Source organism: Colletotrichum aenigma (assembly GCF_013390185.1).
Source record: "Colletotrichum aenigma strain Cg56 chromosome Unknown KSG_Cg56_contig02, whole genome shotgun sequence".
Taxonomy (NCBI): Eukaryota; Fungi; Ascomycota; class Sordariomycetes; order Glomerellales; family Glomerellaceae; genus Colletotrichum; species Colletotrichum aenigma.
The window spans coordinates 6,935,554-6,953,667 of NW_023500908.1; the positions used below are offsets into that span (position 1 = coordinate 6,935,554).

The 18,114-nt window shown below is 56.3% G+C and overlaps 3 protein-coding genes across 3 annotated transcripts; 2 read left to right on the forward strand and 1 right to left on the reverse strand.

The window, feature by feature from the left end:
• Window positions 1–2,462: 2,462 nt before the first annotated feature.
• On the forward strand, window positions 2,463–3,997 carry GPI18 (GPI mannosyltransferase 2; the record flags this gene model as incomplete). The annotated part of the gene is made up of 2 exons (XM_037319151.1): window positions 2,463–3,364; window positions 3,535–3,997. 2 exons carry the CDS (start codon window positions 2,463–2,465, stop codon window positions 3,995–3,997), a joined length of 1,365 nt encoding a protein of 454 aa, XP_037184010.1.
• Window positions 3,998–7,057: 3,060 nt separating this feature from the next.
• Window positions 7,058–8,480, reverse strand: mae1-1 (Malic acid transport protein; the record flags this gene model as incomplete). Its single annotated transcript, XM_037319152.1, has 3 exons — window positions 7,058–8,147; window positions 8,229–8,400; window positions 8,456–8,480. 3 exons carry the CDS (start codon window positions 8,478–8,480, stop codon window positions 7,058–7,060), a joined length of 1,287 nt encoding a protein of 428 aa, XP_037184013.1.
• Window positions 8,481–11,749: 3,269 nt separating this feature from the next.
• psme4 (Proteasome activator complex subunit 4) lies at window positions 11,750–17,762 on the forward strand (the record flags this gene model as incomplete). Its single annotated transcript, XM_037319153.1, has 3 exons — window positions 11,750–12,216; window positions 12,317–17,645; window positions 17,700–17,762. The coding sequence occupies 3 exons, from the start codon at window positions 11,750–11,752 to the stop codon at window positions 17,760–17,762; spliced, it is 5,859 nt and encodes a 1,952-aa protein (XP_037184012.1).
• Between the last annotated feature and the right edge of the window lie 352 nt (window positions 17,763–18,114).

An 18,114-nucleotide genomic window follows, 5' to 3' on the forward strand; every position in this document is an offset into this window, starting at 1 on the left:
GAGCGGGTGGACAATGAGATTGGGTTCCACGGTGCTTGGTGTGGCTCGTCGAGGGTATCGTGGGTAATCTGACCAGAGGTACCCTACCCCAAGTCCCGTCGTAGGGCGACGGGCGAAAAAGGTCGGACGGTGCAGGCAAGTTTTGGATGGGAAGGGTTCGCTGGGCCGAGAGCAGCCGGGGAGCCATGTGAAACAGAAACAGAATGATTTGTTGCAGGCGAGTGGAAGGTTTGTTTCCAGGTGGGAGCAGCTGGGATGGGCGATGGTTTGCTTCACAAGTGTTGGTGAAGGCCTCGACGGGTGTTCATGTGGCCGTCGTATTTCGTACTTGCATTTGCGTTGTGTGTTCAGGTCGTACCTTGCCTTCGATTGGATGCACAGTTCGGAAGGTGTCTTCCGATGACAACGGAAGTGCAGGTGCAGATGCGGTCTCCACTTGGTGGGATAGGTGAGGTGAGCCAAGTCAAACAGGGAAGGCAGCAGCAGCGACGGGGAGGAGCAAGTGCCTGTTCGGTGAACGCCGTAGCGGTCGGGGGAAGGAGCAGCATGTCGGCGTGCACCTGCTTTCCGCCCCGACGCCGCTGCTGGCAGGATCGGGGCCGACTTTCCTTCCTCGACGGAATTCACACTGCGTGTCTCCTGCCTCCCGACTCCCGAATGCACCTTCCTGTGCCTGATACCCGAGATAAGGCACCCTTCCTCGCGTGATGAGACTACATGGCACCACCATCAGGAAGGCACGAAGGTACGCAGCGTGGCAGCTAAGGCAGGCATGGTCACAGTCGCTCCTGTCTAATGCGCTTCTGATCACATCTCACTGTACCTTACTGTCCATTCTTGCCAATCGTACTTGCACATGCTTCACCCTCCCGTCCATCACCTCAGCCATCTCATCCGTCCATCGGGCTCTCCCAAATGACAGGAGCGACATGGGAATCTGTCTGGGCCGCCATCCAACTCTGAGCGAACCCACCACCAACCTCTCCTCTCCACTTTGATCTGTCCATCCCGCTTGCCCGCCAACTGCAGCAGCACACGGCGGATCTCCCGGGAGTTGAGGTACTTTCTACAGTACCTTACTCTGCCCGAATACATTGTGGGTGGCTTGCCGTTGGCTTATCTGGAATTCTAAAGTGGTGGCTCACCTGCATCCCTAGCAGCCTAGCCTGTCCTTCTGTTGGGGGCTTCCCGGCATGTCATTTCCTCCTTGAGGCGCATCATGGGATGCCAACATTGCGGATCATGGTCAGCACAAAAGTTATTCACGTCTTCTGATAAAGTCCATTCAGCCTCACTGCCGATGCCCCATTTCCCCGACCCATGCCGCTGGATGCGGCTGTGCTTTTTTGCATCGACATCTCTAATCAAAGTCCCCATCTGTCGGCCTCCAATCAAGTCACTGGAATGACATGGACGACATGCTCATTTTCGACGCTCGCCGTTCAGGGGCGCGGGGCGGCAAATTCAGGGGAAAGACCTCCTGTAGCAGCCCCTCGATGTCCATGTCTTCCAAGTTCCACTCGCTCGCCAGCCCTCAAGATGACGGGAGCTGGCCTTAAACCGGCCATCGAACCCTGCCAGTGGACAATGGGCCCCCGTTGAGCCTCTGCCCAGACTTCGCCACAGGGGAAACAGTCCCCATCGCGATCACTGCTGCGTGGAAGGGAGATGAGGAACGAGACGGCCCAGGAGGTTTGAGGAGGATCTGCTCAATGCTCGAGGCTGGAATTGAGGAGTCGCTAATTACCATCCCAGTCCAGACAGCGGCGAGGTGCCCCTGACAAGCCCCCACCCGACGCTCGTGGAGCTCTTTGCCGTCCCGTCTGGAATCCACAATCTGCGGCTCTTTGCACCAAAACGAACGCTTGGAACGCTTCCAGAAAAATCAGAGGGCTGAGGAAAAAATAGCAAGAAAATATCTCAGCCCACAGTGACATCCGCAGTAACATCAGATCGACCCGCTCCTGGAATCCTGGATACCTTGCTCTGTAGGGACACTGCCGACCCCGAAGTCCGGCGCGACAGCCCATCCATCCGACCCAGAAAATATTATGCAAGACAAAAAAGCGAAAAAGGGACAAAATGGTTGGACAAAATGTCGGAGCGGATTCTTGCATTGCCCCGTGCGCCACTTCCTCCAGTCACCCAATTGGCCAGGTGGCACCGCGTGTCCGGCACGGCGCGGCTCGCGACCGACTCGCGGACGTGGAATTGAACCTCACACTACAGCTTAAGCTCGCAGCTCTGCTCTAAGCTCCTTGCGGTGACATCGAACCACGCGCGGCACTCGACCCAGCAATCAAACTTTGATCCTTTGGTTGCCTGCCGCCGAACTCCCGTCTCCAGCGAGGGCTGCTCGGCCGGTGACATCCCTCTGCGATTTACCGAGCGCCCCGGGCCTCCGTCTCGGCACACCCACCCATCGCTGCCATCATCACCACGGCCTCCGACGTCATTCAGTCATGTTCGCCCGACATGACTCCCACCCGCGCCAGACTCTGATCGCGGCGTTTCTGGCCTGGAAGGGTCTGCTGCTGGCCATCGCCGCCGGCAGCGCTGTCGCCCCGTCATACGACACCTCCACGACCTTGATGCTCAACCGTAGCGAGTCTGGCCTATCGCTCGTCACTCGCCTCACCCGCTGGGATGCCATCTACTTCACCCAATCCGCCAAGCGAGGCTACGTCTACGAGCAGGAATGGGCTTTCAACGCCGTCCTGCCCTACCTGGCGTCTACCCTCGCCGGTGCTGCCCGCCGCCTCGGTCTTGACGGTGATGGCAGCGGCTCCCTGGAAGCGGCCTTTGGCATCGTGACCTCCCACGTCACACATCTCCTCGCCATCCTCACGCTGTACTCTCTGACCCTCCGTCTATTCAACCGCAAGCCTCTCGCCTTCCTCTCAGCCCTTCTCCACATCCTCTCGCCAGCAGGTCTCTTCCTCTCAGCGCCCTACGCCGAGGCCCCGTTCGCATTCCTCACCTTCCTGGGCTACAACATCCTCGCCTCGGCCTCCGCGCAAATCCGCGGCTCTCTCCCCTGGTCTGCAGCGCAAATTTCCGCGGGCGCCGCCTTCGGCCTGGCCACGGCGTGCCGCTCCAACGGGCTCCTCAACGGCATCCCCTTCGCAGCCGAGTGCATCATCATCGTACATGGCCTGCTCGCCAGCCCTATCACACCCGCAAGCGTCACCACCTCTCCCGCGGCTCTGTTGGCGCCTGGCGTCGGAGGCGTCCTCGTGGCCATGGGCTCCGTCGTCCCGCAGTACCTGGCCTGGGTAAGGTACTGTTCCGGCGCATCCGAGGCGCGCGCATGGTGCGGGTGGACCGTGCCCAGCATCTACTCCTTTGTACAGGAACACTACTGGTATGTATCCGCTCTCGTTGTTCCATCAGCCCTATCCGCGACCCTTGATTCCTCTTCCTGCCTGCAGTGGTTGAGGTACCCGTTCGGTACTTGCGGAGATTTACGGGTTGGGTCTTTGACATAGTTGGCCATCGGTGGAAAACTTTTGCTAATCACCGACACATCGCTAGGGGCGTTGGGTTCCTCCGCTACTGGACCCCCGGCAACATTCCGCTGTTCGCCTTGGCCGCGCCGGTGTTGGGTTTGCTGATCGCGTCGGGGTTGGATGTGCTCAAGAGGCCTTCGGGGTTGGGGCGGAGTCCGACGGCGGAGAAGGGCGGGACGACGGGCAAGCGTCAGAGTCAGAGTCAGGCTGCAGCGGCTGGTGGCGCGATGACGGCGATGGGCACGAGGGAGATTGTGGTGCTCTCGCTGGCGGCGTCGCAGGTCCTGCTGGCCGTCTTGGCGATCACGACGTACCATGTCCAGATCATCACACGGATCGCGTCGGGATATGCCGTCTGGTACTGGTGGGTTGCGGACAGCCTGCTTGACCCCCAGAGAGCTGCCCTGGGACGCAAGATTGTGACTTTTTTCGTCATGTATGGCGCCATTCAAGGGGCCTTGTTTGCTTCGTTCTTGCCGCCTGCTTGAAGGTAGATACCCTGGTCGTCCAATAGAGTTTTGATAGTCTCATGATTTGATATCAGATGTCGTCCAGCGGGGATATGAGATGGCAAGTTTTCCTCGTTGTAAAGTTTTTGGAGTGACAGCATTCTTCGGCAAGTCTGGAAAGATATCAAAAGGATCCCGGCGGGCGGGATGTCCTTGGCCTTGCTTGGCATCGAAGGGTCGTGAGGACGGGATAAGGTTTTGTTGGGCATGAGTGTAGTCCAAGCCCTAGTAGGGGTCCCTCGAGGCATGATGTATGATGTCAACGCTTTGTGAGCGCGGGATTCTGAGCTGTCATGTTCATGCCAAGAAAGCTTGCTTGGGATGTTGGATCGGGGTGACGGCATGGGTTCAATGTGATGGCGGTTGCTTTCTCATTCCTCGAGGATGGCGAGGGTGCTGAGCGGTGGGTGTTTGGAGGTCATGGGATGGAGGATGAGTGTCAATCATGCAATGGTCAGCTCTAGAAAGTTTCTTGCTTGCTTCGTTGACATGGATTTGTTCCAGAAGGTCTGGTGCTTTCGAGCTGTCTTTCAGAATGCCGGTGGAAGGCAGCGACTGTCGTTGCCTGCAAGTTGAGATTCACTACAGTAACATCAAGACTAAAATGACCGGGCCAATGGAACCGGAGATATTTGTAACGAATTGAATTATTTTGTGGAATAATTATGCTGTGCCATAAGCTGTATTGATTGCCCTGCGTTTTTCCGAAAATTGTGAATGGTTGCTTGATACACGTGTTCGGACAGAGTATCAGTCAGACTTTTTGTATCTGCGAATACGTTGCAGTCGGTCAATTTCAATCTCTGCCTGGTCTTGACCCAAAGATTTATATGAAGATGACCTATTTGAACGGGGAATGGACCCGCAACCATACCTCAGCTTCGCCAGTCTCTTTCAAATTGTAATGGTATCCATTCCCGATATACGTAGACACGCGTTTTAAAAGACCGGTCTCTCAGATCTCTGCATGACTGGATATCCTGGTTCCTCCAAGCCAGCGGTGTAGGCTCACATACCTATGAGGTAATGCCGCAAGCATAGGTCCAGTCTCCAGCTACAAGGGGGTTGCTCTGAGTATGCTGTAAGCCAGTTGCGCGCGCAGGTTGACGCCCCGCGAGTGCTTCGCTCAAGAATCTCTACCAAACCAATCGCTATTCAACCAAAACCAATCCAAGCTACAAGGCTCTGATTCTTCCCAGTTGATAAATATCTGTCGGCGCCCGCGCTCACTGAGATGTGGACATTTAGGAGGACATTTAGACATATGTTGTCGGGTGTGTTGTTGTTTAGCGAGGTATGGCTGGCTGATATCCCACCGTATTAACCGTGGACAAAGTACGCATGCCCAATAGTCTGTTAGGTCTTTTGCAATGAGTCCGACTATTGCGCGTCGTTCGGGGTTTGAAAGCCAGGGCAGTGTGCCTGTTGGGTGGAATGTGTAGAATGTGTACTTGCAAGCGAGAGCGAACACTATCCGTGACGACATTGGCAGCTTGTTCCTGATGTGGCTCAAGATCTCCCACGGCATGCTGAGGAGAGTGGGTTTTTGAATAGAGTGCCTTGCCAGGTCTCTCTGCTGCACATTTGGTAATGGCGTTTCCATTGTAGCAGTCACTTGGTTAAGGAATATAGTAATCAGATAGATCGCGTGAAACTGAATGGCTTAGGGATATGTTTAGGATGAACAATCGTCAATTGAATGCATTTTAATATTGCTTATAATTTGAATCTGTTATATCGGAGATGACAACGACCTATGTGAAGTACCTTGATAGGACAAAAACTTCATTCACAGTAGGATTGATATTAAAAATGTACGCGTGGACCTTGAAGGTCAAAGACTCAAGGTATAGGCAGCGATTTGAACCATCGAGCTCTCAGTGCCTTACCCTAACCGCCCACACAGAGCATCCTTTGAGTCTCAACGGTGTCACATGCTTCATCGACTTAGTTGTGATTTGCAAGTCGTCTTCAGGTGGGAATCAAAGAAATGCTACGAAATGGCGATGCACCACTTAAATGAAACAAGTGACACCTTCACTCCAAACTGTTGTAGCCTCGGCCATGATAAAAAAAAAGTCAAGTATTTTGCAGAAATGATTGGATGGCGCGATGACCAGAGGAGTGTTTGTTTTGAGTTCACAACATAATCAACGGTTCTTTGAAATACCATGTGGCCCAAGTCCCACTACTTCAATACAAAACAGACACACTCTTACTTATGCGGTCACAAAGGAATCAGTCCGGATATGAATATTCAATTGTAGTCATGCATCACGAGAAACGCTGTCTAAATGAACGATGTGATGTGGGAGTGCCTTGAGTGATGGCTCATGCGAGAGCATTTAACTCATAGTGTTGGACTATGCCTTGCTCCAGCTTGCCAAATGAGACATCAACAGCGTTCAACTTGTAGGGTGTTCCATCAAGAGTTTGATCTTGATGAAAGTCTGAGCCTGTGGCACAGGAGCCAGACAACATTCTTCACACACAAGAACCACCCTGTGCTGAGGTGCCCCAGTCTTAGCTTGATCATCACATCGAACACAAGTAGCTACGTGAGACCTTCGTCAACTAATTCATGAGTTCACTTACGAGCAAAATCCTTCAACTGTCGAGATCCTATGCCGGTGAATGCAGGCGACATGTGGCGGCACGGCATGGCGACTTCCAGGGCTAGCTGGACAGATCTAAAATTTTGCGAAGACGATGAGCACCCGGCATCGAAGTACTTCAGGCACATGAAGTACTTAACAGCATACATGATTACCAGGTGGATCGTCTACTCTCCATCGCCAGTGGCATAAGGAGTTTCTGGCTGAATCATCTCATTCAACAGAGTGATGACATGCTACTCCCAGATATTTCCCTAAAGCGATGACTTTTCGATTCTATCTTTCAAACTATGCAAATGCCTCTTTCAGGCGGGGTATCCGGTCTAATTCTAAGTCATTACCAGGACGGCGGCTCTATCCCGGCCACCGTCCAAATTACTATTACGAGCTCCCAAAGAAATCAAATGACGACAACCAACGAACCTCAGTCGCTGTCTTCGTCACGACCGGGCCAGACAAGCTTCCTACGCACCACAGCCCTGGCGCAGCAGAACCCGACGAAGAGCCACACCGCCACCAGCAAAATCGTAAACACCGTCGCCAACCACAGCAACCCCTCGCTTCCGAACGCCTCGCCGATGCGGATGGTAGCTACGGTGAAGCCCACGTTGGGAAACACGAAACTCCACCAACTCAGATGAAACGAGTGGTCGGGCATGCCGAAGACAGTCGACAGACACGCGGACGAGAAGAACCAAAACGACAACCCCCAGAGGAAGACGGCGGTGAAGAGCGCGACGGCGCGGATGGCGAAGGCGACGGTGTTTGGGTTCTCCATCTCGGTGAGGTAGGCGGCGGAACGCAGTGATGCCGGGACGAGCGAGCTCTCGGAGGCGATCAGGCGCGGGACGTCGGCGGCCATGGAGACGAGGGCGGCGGCGGTGAAGCTCGGCGGCCCGACGGCGATGAACATGCCCGGCCGCTGGACGGGGAGGCCGACGGTCATGAGGCGGGAGAGGTATGTGGCGTACATGAAGGCGGAGACGAGGAAGCCGAGGCCCTGGGCGGCGAGGCCGGCGCCGAGCATGGCGGCGGCGTGGGCCGGGGGCTGGGAACGGCACATGAAGCCGGCGAGGGTGCCGGTGAGCATGACGGGGAAGATGGGCAGGATCCAGGCGGGGGTCATGCTGTCGAGGGAGAGGCGGCGGCGGCCGGTGAAGAGGAGGTGGTACATGCCGACGGAGGCGAAGAAGGTGACGACGAGGTAGAGCCAGAAGGCGACGCGGAGGGTGGTGAGCAGCCAGGGCCCGCATTTGGGGACGGCGTAGTGCTGGATGTTGGAGAGGGCGGCGGCGAGGGAGAGGAAGAAGGTGGGGATGAAGAGGGACTCGGAGGGGTGGGTGATTGCCTTTGCGGGGGCCTTGCGGAAGAAGGAGAAGCGAAGGCAGAGGACGAGGGTGATGAGGAAGATGAGGAGGATGTCGAGGAGGAAGACGACGAGGCCGATGGTGTCGAGGCCGGTGAAGCGGTGGGGCGTCTCGGCGAGGAGGAGGGCGATGCCGCCGGTTGACATGCTGGGAGTGGGGGGTTAGCTCGGGGTCGTCGGGGCCGATGGGGTCGGATCCGGCACCGGGGTGGGGGAGGGGAGGTCTCACGTTAGTGTGTACCATGCAAAGGTGAAGTGGTGGATGCGCTCGCGCAGTGAGACTTTCTCGAGGATGGTGTTTGTGCGGGAGCGGGTGCGCGAGATGGTCGCCATGAGGGCGTTTTGGGGCGGCGCATCCGAGTTGCCCTGGGCCACCGACCTGGTTGAGGTCTTGGACATGTCTGGGGGATGTTAGTGAGGTTCTACTTCGAATGAGGAGAATTTGATGGCACTTACTTGCCTCTTCATCTACTACAGCCATGATGAGAGACGGAACACATTGAATGTGTGGCTTTTGTGAGTTTGCGTTGAAATCTGGTGAAGCTGGAGTGGTGGTTTTGAGAAAAGTGGTAAGGTGAGGTTATCGACGTCACCGCGCTTGCACCAGTTTCGGGATGGGCCCTGTATTTGATGTGGGTTGGGACGGATGAGTCAGCTGCTGTGCTGTGCTGTGGCGCCAAGGTGGGGGTCACGCCAGAGGGCAGGTAATGCTTGGGTGACGAGAAAGGGGGCTCGTATGATGCTGTGCTATTTATCGAGGATACGACGTGGTCTGGGCTGGGGCTGTGGACGAATATTTGTAGGTTGGGTTTTCTTTTGGGCTCCTCATGGTCCATGGAAATAGACGGGAATTTGGGCGAGAAAAAAGTTAGATCGGCAGGCCATGGTTCGGTAGGCCCGATTGAACCCGGGCCGGAACGGTGTGGCGTCGGCCTCGGCGCCGAGTGGCGGGCGGGATTTCGCTTTGAGTGATGGGTTTGATAGATGTCAAATCCAACTAGGTGAATTTTCAAGTAATCGAGAAGTCACCTTCATGGATTATGATGATGGGTTGTGATAGTGATGATTCTACACAATGGCAGTCAAAACATGACATTGCGTCATCCAAAGCTCTAATAGATGCGGTTTCCAATTGAGCGTGCGCCCACATGCGATTCCCATCACATGAATTGCGACTGTCTAAAAACAGCGCCGACGATGCGACGACGACTTGCTGCGACTGCTGCTTAAAATTTGGGGACGACCCGGCACTTGTTCGCGCGATGCCCAAGGTACGATAAAGTACTGGGCGTGCAGGACACCTTTTTTTCTGGACCCTAGCTTTGTTCCATGGCGGCGACAGGATTTTTGACAGGAACGCAAGAATCCTTCCCGGGTGTCATGTGAGGTCTCTATTGTTTCTTGGGATGGAACTTTCCGGGTGTCGGGTTACAGGCGCAGGCAGATCAGAGGCAACGCGGCCTACCCTCCACCTCAGCACCTCACACCGATCGTGACACTGAAACACGGCTTGGCTTATGGTGGTTGAGGGAGGCAGCAGGCCTGGGTGCGCATCACATAGAAGTGTCCGAGATGGTGGTGGCTGCGGATGATTGCGTCCTCTGGTCCGCCTTCGGCGAGCGGATTGGGAATGGGAATTCGGAGCTGGGAACGGGGAAATCCTAGGGACTCAGGGAGTGACAAGATGCGAGGAGCATTGGCCACATTCAAGGTCCAGGTCCCAGGATCCATTGTCTTGCTGTCTGTCTGTCTGCCGGCAGTGTTCGGCCGGCTCGCCGCTCCGAGTCAGTGGGCAGAGGGTGGTCCGGTGAGGCCTGACTAATCAGTAGACAGTGGCCAGAGGCTGCCGGAGTGGTCGCAGATGCAGGTTTCAATGTTGATACAGAGTCAAGAGGAGGCGGACGATCCATCAAGACGTGGCTGGAGATGCAGGTAGCCGTGGCGGCGGCAGGTTTGTTTTGTGCGGTGCGGAGTGAGGGTCGAGGGGCCGTTGTCGTTGTGTTGGTGGTGGCCATGGCCCATGATCGCGTGGGCTGCAAGGTGGTTGGCCCTGGTCGCAACGTGGGTGGAAGACAATGCGACGTGTTCTGGCGATCACGGGGCTGTTGGGGGAGGTGTTCGTCGGGAAGCGGATGTTGGTGGTTCATGCTGTGGGATGTGAGCGGACGGCCGGTCACTCGTACTCATTTGCGTTGTTTTCTCTCTAGTGACGTGGGAGGTATGCTATGGAGGAGACAACATGGTCTGCTGCTGGTCATTAATGTTTGTCAATTGTGCTGAGGTCCGGACTGGCCATGAAGGATGCTTGATTGCTTGTTGACGAGAGCTTCATGTCGTTTGCTTGCTGCATGTCAGAGTGCTGTTGGTGATGGATGTGACGGGTTGGATCTCCTGCTTCCTCCAAGTGGAGAGCTTCCTGGTTCAGTAAATGTTGCAGCAAGTACCATCCATGTGTCTGCGTCGTTAAAACAGGTGGAAGCAACATGGAGGTACATCGCCATAGGAAAGCGGCTCGCTCGTGCGGAGGAGGGAGCACTGGCCCTGCGCAGGTGCAGCAGCTGCCACTGCACCCGAGGAGAAAGTGGAAGTCGCGGACGGCAGGTGGGGCGATTGAGGGAATGGAAACTTGGGAAAGAGCAGGTGCACCCAGACAAGACAAGGCTGCCAAGAACGCGTACAGGTGGAAGGTGCTGTTCGTCACCACTTACTGCTGTGCTGCTGCTTGCTCCTGCTCCTGCTGCTCTGGGCGGGCTGCTTAAGCTTAGCGCGCGCCGTCAGGGCAGGCAGCCGAGAGAGTGAGGTGGACCTACCTTGGGTGGTGGGCACGAGGTCCCTCCCTCTCCATGTATCCCTACTGCAAAACACGGCTGCAGGATACATGGTCATCCAAAGCTCTATCTTATGTAAGGTGGTCTGCTTGGGGGAGCTGACCTCACTGCTCCTCCGTGTGGTGGCCAGCCCTTCCCAGCAAAGGTGAGGCCCAGGCTGCCCTCTGCTGCATCATCACTGGCACTGCCTGTGCCTGCACTGCACACTGCACACTGCATTGCACCTCTCTCCTCTGTCCCGCCTGCGCCTGTGTGTGTCGTTGTCTGTGGTTGTGCTGCTGCTCCATGCGTGCGCGCGTGTGTGTGTGTGTGTGTGTGTGTGTGTCCTCACCACGTTATTCCCGTCCCGCCTGCCTACGTCCATCTTCCCCCGTCCACGCCCACGCCTGGCAGGCAAGGTATTTGACCAAAAGAACACCCGACCTCCAACATCACCTTTCTTTTTTTTCCCTCCTCTCCTTCTTTTCGTTGCATCCCCCACCGCCGCCCATTGCCTGCCCCATTTCGAGGCAGAGGGGAAACTGCATTGACCACATTCCATCTTTCCGCCGGTGATTGCATTTCCAATTGACCACCACAGGATTGTCAGCATCTCGTCCTGTCCTGCCGGCCATCGAGGTCGACGTGCTGCTCCGGATCAACGAACCCCCCGCGACCGACGACACCCCGACCGACCGTGGACGCCCAGCTCTTCCCGTTAAAATACCTTAGTTGGTGTGGAAGCGGGAGCTGGATACATCCTGCCTGCACCTGTGCGACCACAAAGTAGCTGCCACCACCGCTGCCGCTGCCGCCGCCGTCTGCCATTGCCCCTCCGCTCGGCCCTCCCCCATCGTCTTCGTTGCCGCCGTCGTCTTCGTCGTCGTCCGCCGTCCTCTTCAACATCGAGCGTAGACGGCATCACTACACAGTTACACACACAATGGACGAGACACCGGGGCCCCAGCCCTCCAACCACGCTGCTGCGCTGTCAGCCGCCTCGACAGCACACTTCCTGTCGAGCCACTTCGCCTCCGTCGACACCATCTCACGCTCCAACTCCCCCGGCCCTCCCTACACCAAGACGGACGAGGACGACAAGAAGCGCTACCGTCCGCGCACCTTCAGCTACTTCAACCACCTGCCCTTCCCCGTCGAGAAGGAGGAGCAACGCGATGCCGCCCTCGCCGGCATCCTCAAGCATCTCTACATCGCCATCAAGGCCGAGGACTTCAGCCCAGGCGCACTGCACTGGACCAGGGAGCTGCAAGGATGGCTGAACCTCAAATTCGAGATGACGAGAGAGCTGCGCTCCACCTTGGCGAAGCTCTACTACCACCTCTGTCTGGCCCCCGGTTTGGACCCCAGCACCGCCGACCGTTTCTTGCGCATGGTCGTCGTGCTCACTAGGTGTGTCCACCGTCCTCCGCCGTCCTTCGTCGTCCCCGTCGCCCTTCGTCGTCCTTCGTCGCCCCCCGTCGTCTCTGTTGCTAACGCCCGTCATCGCCAGGAAATATCACTACCTCAAGCCCGTAGACGACCTCCTACTCGACTGGCGCCCGCTATGGAGAGAAATCAAGGCCCTCGTCCTGCCATCCGAAGTGGCCTCACATCAAACCAACCGACGTCGATCGCAGAAACAGCTATGGAAGTTATGTTTACACGCCCAGACATACTTCGACCCGAAAGACCGCAAGGAGATGCTCGACGAGTTCTTGCCCTACTTCAGCACATCCGACGTGTCCAACGCATACATCGTTGTGGGTACGATCAACGCCTTGCTGCCAACCGACGCGGCCCCCGAGAACGTCCCTTGTTCCCAGCCGCAGGAGTTCATGCCCACACTTTTCCACCTGTGGTCTCTGATTGCGCGTTCTAAGAGCTTCGACATCTTCTTTATCGACCTATACTCCCGCATGGCGAGGGACTTCCTGCAGTCGACCCACACTCCCTTCGACGCCCACGGCATCTTTACCCAGGAGCAGTCTGAGTGGATCTTCACGGCTGTTCTGCGCCTGACAGAGATCCCTGTTGGCCAGTCAAACTCTCCGTACTCCACGCTGGATTACTCGTCCGGCTTAGGTCTGTACCTGGAGAAGGACAAGAAGAAGTACCCGACGGCGTACATGATTGCCAGGTGGATTGTTTACTCTCTCTCGCCCAAGTGCCTGGAGCAGGAGAGTTCAATACTGGCCAACTTGGAGGGTTTGCTTGAGGCCATTGACACCTTCTACCACCCGTCGAATGCCGGTTCTTGGACGACCTTCCTCGGCCAATTCACCGTCTATCTCACCGACATCTTTGTCTCTCGCTGGAACCGCGAGAAGAGTGGCGAGCTGGACACGCCCGAAGACCGCAGGATCACACCCGCTTTGAAGGCACGCTTCGTGACAGCCCTCAAGGAGGTCACATACATGGGTCTCTTCTCAAAGAGCAATAGAGTCGCTCACTACTACTACGCGTCTCTCCAGGGCCTGGCCTACCTGGAGCCCAATCTCATCTTGCCCGGCGCTCTGCAGCGATTCTACCCCAGCTTGCAGGGCTTGGTCGAAGTTCACCGTACTACTTCAAGTCTGAACGGCCTGCAGATGATTGCCAACGTCATGTCCAAGACCAAGGGCTTCCGATGCCACATCACAGCCCTCCTTGCCCTGGCCTTGCCCGGCATTGACGCCAACGACCTGGGAAAGACGCAGTACACCCTCAACTTCTTCCAAAGTGTGGCTTACAGCATCCCCATGGTCCCGTTAGTCAAGGATAATGACTCCGTTCATGACACTAGCCTGGCCATGCAATGGGTTCAAGGCGAGATGGAGCGCATGGAGCGCGAGGGACAGGATATCAAGCTCGACTACGAGACTGAAATTTCTGATGAAGACGAGGCGAATATTTTGAGATCCTCGACGGCAGGACTTGGCGAGTTCGTCATCGCCCTTCTTGGCAAGGTCTTCACATTGCTCGAAAATTTGCCAGACGCCTCTCATATCAGAGGAGGCACTCCAGAGGACAACGTCATCAACGCCTTGCCCGCCGCGCTCTCTCCTCTCTTCGCATCGTTGTCGCCTGAGCTCTTCGACACCGCCCTCGAAAAGCTCTCCTCATTCGTATCAACACACGTTGTCCACCAGGCGAGGGATGCCATGGCGTGGATCCTTAACGCCCTGTGCAAGGTCAATCCCGAAAAGACGCTCAAGGTTTTCATTCCGATGCTCATCGTCAACATTCGCAACGAGATCGACTACAACCACGCTGCTTCCGACAGAAGCAGTGGGACAGACTATTTGCCTAGAGACCGCGCATTGGTCTGGCATGTCAGCATGCTTGGCATGGTTGTCGTTCACGTCGGAAACGAGGTCCTGAAGTACCAGAATGAGCTCCACGACGTTGCCAAGTACATGCAAGAGAAGTGCCGAGGTCTTCCCACGATCCATATTTCCAACTACATCCATCATCTCCTCCTGAACCTGACGCATACCTATCCCATCGATAGCGCTCTTTATGAGCCTGATATCATCAAGCGTGGCCTTGACGTGGGCGACTGGGGCAAGACCACTTCTCCTGCTGACCTGACCATCAAGTGGCACCGGCCCTCGGCTGGAGAGATTCAGTTCGCCGTCGAGCTGTTCGACTCCCAAACCAAGGCAGCCGCGCAGAAGTTGGATTCTTTGATGGGCGAGCATCCACCGGTCAGCCGTAAGGGCAAGAACAAGGAGTGGTCCGACGAGGTTTCAAGACTGCTGCAGCAGATTCGCTTGGTGATATCTGGTGTTGCGACTCTCTTTGATCCTCATCGTGCGGCCGGCGAGACGGCAGACGGTGCGAAGGAAGACGGTGATGGCGACACCCCGATGGATGACGATGACCCTCTGGCCGAGGCTGCCGAAGACGAGGAGACACGTCCTCAGTACCGGTACGACGCCGGCTATCTTCTCACCGAGGAGGATCCAGCTTACGGCAAGCTGCACGAGTTGAGAGAGGACGTCGGCCAGCTGTTATGCCGCACGCACGATTTTCTCAACCAGAAGCAAGAGGATGACGTGTCTTGCTTCACCGCGCTCTACGCAGCTTACCGCACATGGATCACCGACGTCGGTATCGAGCGCTCTGCCCACCCGTTGGAGAGACACCTTCGCTTGTACAAGTCGGACATCTCAGCCTTCAAGATTAGCGGTCTTCGCAAGGTCTACCCGCGTCCTCTACTGATCAAGCGTGCAGACGCGTACCAGCTGCTGCGAGTTAAGCACAATGCCTCCGCAAGGCAGAAGAGCGAGCTGGACAGGAAGCTACTTCTGAACCTAGCCCAGTCGTCCGTGTCTTCGTACGCCGACGTCAGGCGGGTAGCACAAAGCGCTTTGGACTCGTCCCTCAAGGCTCTTATCGGCGGTCGCCCCCTCGTCATCCCGGTCCTTATCGAGAGGCTTCGCATCGCCCTGGAAGAGATCGACCATGATCGCATCAAGGGTGCCATGTATACTCTCTTCTTCACTAGTCTCCTGAGGACCATCGTCAAAGACTGGCGGTTTGCCCCGGAGGCCCTTCGACTTTACTTAAAGGCAGGCACCATCGACAAGCCCAGCATCCAGCAGCTGGGCGCCACTGCGCTGTTCCCCCTATTGGATTTCGGAAAGCCATTCGAGCGGATGATCATCGTCAATCAGGACCTTGTGGAGCAGATCCGTCCTACGGAAGACTGCTCTCGCCCCATTGACAACCGCCACAACTTCATTGTCCAGCGTCGCGAACGTGTCGAAAAGAAGAAGGCGGCCTTGGGCTTGGAGCTGGTCGATATGGCCAAGGAGGCGCACTGGAAGATTGCCTCCCGATGCGTGATATTTGCTACCAACTTGTGCCTACGCTTCGACAACTTGGCACCTCCAGAGTTCATCAAATTGATGGCGCATGGCACGAACGATACCCACCCTGGGCTTCGGGCTAGTTACACGTCCGCCTTCACCTCCGTGTTCGAGGCCGTCGAGATGCGCGCCGCGTATGACCACGACTACCGCAACTACTTGTTGGAGAAGGAGAAGGATCGGAATAAACTGGCGATAGAGGTGAAGAAGGGCGACAAGGACTTTACCGACCGCTATCTCGCGGCCTTCGCTGATTCCGACCCCAACAAGGCTGAATACATGGTGGACTCCGACCATCCCGGATGGCTTGTGTGGGGCAAAAAGTTCCTCGCCTCTCGTGCGAAGCCCGACCCCTTTACCGACTACGACGAGCGAGAGGCCGCCGTGCGGTCGCAAATCGGCAAAATGCTGACGCGCGACTGGCTGAAGACCTGCTTCGACTACCTCAAGCAAGAGCCCCGCGACGCGGGCGCCGATCGGTTCCGTATGGGCAACGTGTACATGCTCATGCACGTATTCGACCTAATGCACTACGGAGGGACGGAGATCACGCTGGACGACGTCAAGGAACTCACTACGGACGTATACGGCGACGGCAGTGATAAGCACCAGCACCGGGCGACATCAGAGATACTGGCGGCACTGATGGCCGGGTCTAGTGACGACCCCCTCGAATTCCGTGATAAAGTGTGGGGCTTCGCCGCTACGTTGATGTTGAAGATTCTCAACGAGGACCTGACGCCGGAGAACCTGCAGTACTGGGTCTCCTGCCTGCATCTGACAGTAGATCCGAAGGACCCTCGTCGATCTCACGAGTTGGTCGACACCCTTAGTGCTTTCAGGTTGGATATGTCATCCAATGCCGCGTTCAAGGAGTCGAGCAAGGTGCAAGTGCTCGAGTTTATTATTACTGACGCTGGCTGGCACTTCCGTCACGAGAAACCGATCCTCGAAGACTTTTTGGCTCATATCGACCACCCGTACAAGACGGTCCGTGAGGCAATGGGTCGGGTCATCGCTACCATCTACCGCACCAGGTACCACGAATCGTTCGAGAACGTCGACCGTTTGCTGGAGGCAAACAAGGAGGCCTCGTCTCTGGGAATTCGCCCTTACAAGTGCACCGAGGAGTTCGACGCTACCATGCGCGAGATCTTCGATCGACTCGAGAAGTGGCGTAAAGAGCGTACGCCCGGACAGCAAACGCCGTCTTCCTACACCTCCGGATCGAAGACGGTCTTGACTTGGCTGGACAGTACGCTTTCGTCTCAGGAGTGTACTCAGCTGATGCCCTTCTTCCCGGAGCCTTATATGGAGCAGCTCCTCCACATGATGGATGTCAAGGAAGACCCCGAGCTTATGCGTCTCGCCTATCATGTCTACCGTCACCTGCCCAACATTCCTTTCCGCGTAGGCGAAGATGGTCCCTTCATTGATGCTCTGGTCAGGATTGGCAAGTCTGCGACCAGCTGGCACCAGCGGTTGAGATCCATGGTCAACATGCAGGTCATCTACTTCCGTCGCTTGTTCCTCATCGAGAAGAAGCAGCGTGACATCTTGTTTGATGCTGTCAGTGACATGCTGGCTGATGCGCAGCTTGAAGTTCGATCTTGCGCTTCTGCCACTTTGGCCGGCATGATCAGGTGCTCGCCGAAGCGCATCCGCGATCCTACCATTCAGCTTCTGAAGAAGCGCTACGAGAACGAGTTGCGTCTCAACCCCATGCCGAAGCGGAAGCTCCCAGGCACCGAGACGCCGGTCGACACCACCAAGCAGATCGTCCGCAGGCATGCGGCTGTCCTTGGTCTGGGTGCGCTCATCGAAGCATTCCCGTACGCCACTCCGCCGCCGTCCTGGATGCCCGAGGTTCTGCAAATTCTGGCGACTCGTGCAGCTAGCGACCCGGGAGTCGTCGGTAAAGCCACAAAGGCAATTCTTTCCGACTTCAAGAAGACCAGACAGGACAGCTGGAGCGTGGATCAGAAGGTACGTCGGCATGTCACATGTTATTTCATACACCAAGCTAACAGTATCATGCAGTACTTCACTCAGGAACAGCTTGAGGACCTGGAGGGTGTGTTGTGGAAGAGCTACTTTGCCTAAAATGGCGCTGGACGAAGACGCCGGGCGACGACGCCGGGCGAAGACGCCGGATGAAGGCGCCGGACGACCAAAGACGGGCGAGGACAACGAGAGAGACGACGGCAAGGATTACGACGATAGAAGCATTGAGGCATACTTGAACAGCAGGCTTTTCCGTCGTAGTCGTGTAAAGTGGGTTTGGTCATTCATAGATGTACGGTTATGAAGGCATGCGTGGACGATGATATCCAACTGGGTTGCATGGCTCCATTAGACGGGGTCAACGGATGGATTCTGGGATAAAGAGAGTGTGTATTGGGGAGCTAGTTTCATAGCTCATACATCGTTTCTGCCATTGGACTTTCACGAAGCT